A 5,519-nucleotide genomic window follows, 5' to 3' on the forward strand; every position below is an offset into this window, starting at 1 on the left:
GGGGCTTGGTGACTGCTTTGTTGTGACATCACAAAGTTCCAGAAGTCCTGACGGCTGGTTTTAAGGCTCAGTTTCTGAATACAGGCTGTGTGCATTTCTCTGTAGACTGAGGCTTTGATACTTTCACAGTATTAATATAGAAGCTAGAGCTGATCTATAATCACACTACACATGGACACAGACCTTTACACTGGAGGAGCTTTAATTTAATTTGGTCTTAACCTGAAGTATTAGTGTGAAAATTTAACTTTAAGACACTAATTCACCCTGAGTGGAACATGAAAGGTCAAATGTCATGGTAGTCCATCCAACATTTGCTTAGATATTTTGATGTATTCTCTCTTCATTTTTACATATAAATGTCTTTTCCTAGTTTCATTGTCTAAATTAATAATTTCAAAACGAGCTTCCTCGTCTTCCTCATCTTCCTCCTCTTGTTTTTATTTCCCGCAGCCATTGAAACACAGAGCACCAGCTCCGAGGAGCTCGTCCCCAGCCCACCGTCGCCGCCGCCCCCTCCGAGAGTCTACAAGCCCTGCTTCGTCTGCCAGGACAAGTCCTCCGGATACCACTACGGTGTCAGTGCATGTGAGGGCTGCAAAGTAAGTTCTCCTGCACCTCGTCAGACTAAATGACATGCTGTGTTTTCTGTCTGTGACGCTGAGGCAAAGGGGCATTCTCACTCTGACTTTCTCCAGAGGGGCTATTGTTTAATGCTGAAGTGGTTTTCACACAACTGCCTTTGTTTATCCTTCTGAGGGAAGCAGCTGAATGAAAACCAGGAGCTTTGGTTTCTTCACGGTTTCTTTGTACTTTTTTAAAACCAAACTGTTTTTTTGGTTTTTTTGTTCTTTCTTCATGGCTAATGTGAAACTGACCCGATCATCAAGATTAAACACAGACTGAATATTAATAATTACATGTTTCCCTAAAGTTAGTGCGATAAGCTCCTTCCCAGGTTCAGAAAAACACAGGAAACAGAGAAACTCTTCTTCACCTCACGTCACAAGATCTCAGAGTTTCATTTAAAAGTTATTGTTTCAGTTTGTGGCCTCAACTTTTCAACCGTGTCCTGGCGGCTCAGCAGTTAGCATCCGCTCTCGTTAGCTCTGCTGTCTGAAGACATGCTGGTCCTGATATAAGCTAACTGTAGATGCATCTGTGAAAAAGCATGTAAGTGGACCTTGAGTTGGTCACCAATGAATGTTTACGGTTAAACTTTTAAACGGTACAATGGATGAACTCGCACGTCTGCAAATCTATTTCCACAATATTGAGAGAACTGGATCTGCGGAAGATGACTGTGGAGCACAGTTAAAAAGCTCCAGAAAAAAGCTTGTAAGTGGAACTTGAGTTGGACTTTGTCAAACAAACAAAGTTTATTGTTCACCTGGAAAATGTCCTGCTGCAACATTTGCATGTTTATATGCAACTAAACACCGACAGCAAATATCATCATGTTTTCTCTCAACATAATGAGGATATGTTGTTAATTGTTAATTGTTTAAGGAAGTCACAGACACATTACGTATTCACAGTCTGTCTTGTAGTGACTACAGTTTTATCAAAAGGCATCGAATCAGCCCTCTAGTGAAGAAATAGTCCTCATGAATGTGTTGAAAGTTTGTTCTGTGGACACGGATACAGTTACAGGAAAAAGCTGAATTTTAGTTTTGAGTAATCTGTCTGAACCTGCCCTTTTATATTTCCTGTCCCGTGTGAACCGCTGGATTAGCAGAGAAACATTAACTACAGGATCCGATGCCAAAACGCACGGGCTCACAGGTAGACAGACATCTGACCGCCAGCACTTCCTCGTGCCTGGGAGGCCAAATAAAACAAAATGGTTTAGTTTAAAGAACTACTTATATTCAGCTTTTTCATGTGTTTGTCACCGGAACGAAAAGCGGAGAGAGTCAGTTACAGCAGAAAGAACGGATGAAGTTCCGGGAACTCGTTGTATCAGATTCCCCCCCGCGGTGTCTTTTTAAAACGATCCCACAGAGCCGGCGACACTTTGTGGAGTTTTCAGAAGGACGCCGTTACAAGTGTCAAACGGGCAGGAAGTGCAGGGGGGGGGGGGACAAAATGTGAGAGCTGCCTTGACTTTGGAGGATTTCTTGACTTTGGGTCAGCACAGATGAAACTGTCATCTGTTGCATATGTATGTGCTTCTGGTGGCCCATATGCCTGCACCATTTTTAACAATTCAAATCAGCTCCGTCCACACAGAAAATCTGCTCGTGGGCAACACAGAGACTCAGTCATGCCAAGATGAAATTAGAATCAAACTCTGGTAATAGCACAACCAACACAGATTAACGCCGTGCTCTGCTGGCGTTCACAGGTTCGGTCTCAGGCTGCAAAGGTAAATGGAGCGACAGGAAAAGTCATTTATCATTTAAAAATGATCTATGGCTCCAACTTCTTCTTTTACTTACTTGTAAAATGAATATCTTTCATAGTTTACAGATTTAGGATTATTCAGTCAGTATTGGTTACGGCTATGATCGGCGGTGATGTCGTGACGTCTTTCGGAGCACATGACTCTGTAAACGCACCTTCCTCTGAGAACGAGCTGCTGCAGCCCTGAAATAAGTTTTAAAAACACACAGTCACCGACTGAAGCTCCGACACTTTACAGGAGCACTGACCCTGAGTCAGCGCGGCAGCTAGCAGCTCACTCTTTGAATCTGTGTGTGTGTGTGTGTGTGTGTGTGTGCAGCAGTGTGAAAGGAGTCGGTCACCTTCTTTTAACAGGTTTACCCGTGTAGTCGCTTTTGAATTTAAAATAAACATATGTTTATGTTATAACTGTGTTTTCAAACTGTTGCGGATATTGTCTGATAGATGTGTATAAACCATATGATCGGTGTTAATCTGCATCAGTTTTAACTTCAGAGACACGAGGAAATGTTTCTCTGAGAGCCGAGAGAGAAACCAACACATGCTCGGACGCTCATTACTAAAGCAGCTCTTTACAGAGCGGGCACCGGCCTTCTGTGCAGTGTGAATTTATTAAACTGCTGCATATGCGCAGGCATGTGAAACACACACACACACACACACACACACACACACACACACACACACACACACACACACACACTCACACTCCCTGTCTGTCTTCAAGTCTATTTGTGGTTCTAATTGGAGCATTCACTGGGCAGTGAAAGGCACCTCTTGCTGGCTAAAAGCTACAGCTATAGAGAACGCTTGGTTGCCTCTGTCCAATAGAGATTTATCACGTTAGAGATCCATCGAACTATCGATCTATATATTTACATAATGTATATTATTACTTAATATTCTGGAATTGAAGGCTGTTCTGCCATGAAGTATTTTTACATGTGTTCCCTGTAGAGTGAGCGGTGGAATGAAAGTCGTATTGTTGGTAATCTCAGAAGCACTTTGTCAGTGAATTCATTGTGCTCAGAGCCGCAGTCATGTGATCCCGTGACGAGAGGACGGTTTTTCAGCTCTCAGTGTAAGAGCACGCTGAGCTGTTGGCTACAACACTGCACTGTTTATACGTCTCAGATAAATTCCATTGTTTTGTTGTTTTGTATTTTTCTTTTGTACGGTGAGCTTCTCTTAATCGCACCAGAGCAGGGAGGTCAGAGGTCACGTCAGGCTTTTACGATGAGGCTTATATTGGCACATAAACGGCATGGGAGTCCACAGAGAACTTAGTCTGACCCAGAGCCTGGTGAGTGAAGAGATCACCACCTCCCTCTGGGCCAAAAACTCCAAAGGATTCCTGGCATACCACTGCTTCAATTACAGAGGTGGGGAGGAGAGAGAGGACGCCGCGCCGCAGTCCGGCTGCATGGGAGAAACAGACCGTCTGCAACGTTCACACGTGGTCGTCTTAAACTTAATGCAACCCGTTACTATCGCTTCTAACAAAGCCGTGTCAGTGTTTACTGTGCGGCGCTCATCCATTCTTAACAGCCCGTTCAGCGACCGGCCGACTGAATACCGGTCATACGTACAGTGTGTGCATGCGGGCGTGAGTGGTTGCATGGCAACGGCTGCTGTGAGTATTAGAGGAAAAACAGAAGACAGAATAAATGCTGGCAGGGCAGATGTTGGAAGGAATTTTCTAAAAGTGGAGCGTTTTGGTAATGAGACACTGAGACTGAGCAGAGATACTGTCGTGTCTTAAAGGAGCAGTTCACCCAAATTACAAAAAGAAAAACACTTTTCTTCACTTCCCTCTCGTGGTTTTTAGTCCCACGGTTTCTACTGTATTTGTATTTGTCTTCTGTGGCGACCACAACCCGTTTTTCGTTTGTCACTAACTCAAAGATTTGATCACACCGTTCTGTACCAGAACCAGTTACACTCATAGTCACACCTACGGGCCATTTAAAGCGTTGTTATATGATGTTTTTAAATGTTGCTGTAACTGTTTTTTACTTAATTCCTCATTTCTTAGTTCATTGTATTGTGCAGCTTGTGTGTTTCAGTTTTGTTCTGTGTCTCTTTTCCTCAGGTCAATGAGGCTGCCTTCGTAAATGAAAATTAAATAAATATATATATATATATATACACACATAGCCACGGGGGTCGCCTCAGGTCACTTAATTCTGTTTAAGAAGTTTCATCATTACAGTTGAATAAATTCCCGCTTCATTGGATGTGAATGAAAGTTATAAAAGTTCAGGCAGGTGCGTTACACCTGTGGGTGCTTATAGGTGTTAATGGGTGTAAATATCTGACAGATCATTTGTCTTTGCTGTGCAGTTTATTCACCAACAGAACCTCTGTGCTTCTGTATTATTTTATTATATGTTAGCACTAATTAGCAGGTATCATTGTCTGCGCTCACCATGTCTGTTGTGTAACCTTAGCTTGTTGACTAGCTAATTAGCCAGCAAATAATTTAGCCTTGGGTTAACCTTTAAGTAAGACGCCCACCTGTGCAAATGAAGCTAACAGAAGCTAACGCTTGCCACAATTATTAAACCAGCATGGACCGAAGTCTCGGCTCCACACACGCCCCACCTCGGGGCGTTAGGAGGAGTCAGGCCCTGCCAAGGTGGCGACGGCAGCAGCCCACTTCAAACCCGCTCCTCAGAAACCTTTGGGTTACGGAGGCTTCATCCATCTTTATATAAAGTCTATGGTTCTGACCCATGAGTAGTTACCTATCTTTGAACTCAGCCTTCATTTTGATGTGGGACATAAACACCTGTCAAAATAGTCAAAAGCACCTCCGTGGTTCCTGCTTCAGTCGGAGTCCCCAGCCCCCCGCTGCCGCTGCTGGTAACCAGAACTAATCCGTCTATATGACTAGATACCACATAGGGTAAGTGAGAAAATGTGTGATTTACTTTCCTTTTTCAGAACAATCTAGAAAATGACATCTTCACGTTGTTTTGCATAAGCCCTGAAATGTCCAGAAAGAGAGAGACGGCTTGAATCCGTGTGCGTGTCATCAGCGCTGACAGGCCTTTGGCGATGAAGACAAAACTCTGAGCCGTGAACACCCACCGCCCGACCCCCCACCCCTA

General features: G+C 43.7%; 1 protein-coding gene across 1 annotated transcript in view; it reads left to right on the forward strand.

The window, feature by feature from the left end:
- The window catches only part of LOC111660075 (retinoic acid receptor beta-like), a 65,002-nt gene that overhangs the window by 14,921 nt on the left and 44,562 nt on the right, over nucleotides 1-5,519 (forward strand). Inside the window, exon 2 of the mRNA XM_023413201.2 lies at nucleotides 454-602. Within this exon, the coding sequence (XP_023268969.1) occupies nucleotides 454-602 (149 nt within the window). The remainder of the gene's footprint in view (nucleotides 1-453; nucleotides 603-5,519) is intronic.

This window comes from Seriola lalandi, unplaced genomic scaffold, assembly GCF_002814215.2.
Source record: "Seriola lalandi dorsalis isolate HSWRI2012SDOR001 ecotype SW California unplaced genomic scaffold, Sedor1 jcf7180002054505, whole genome shotgun sequence".
In the NCBI taxonomy this organism is placed as follows: Eukaryota; Metazoa; Chordata; class Actinopteri; order Carangiformes; family Carangidae; genus Seriola; species Seriola lalandi.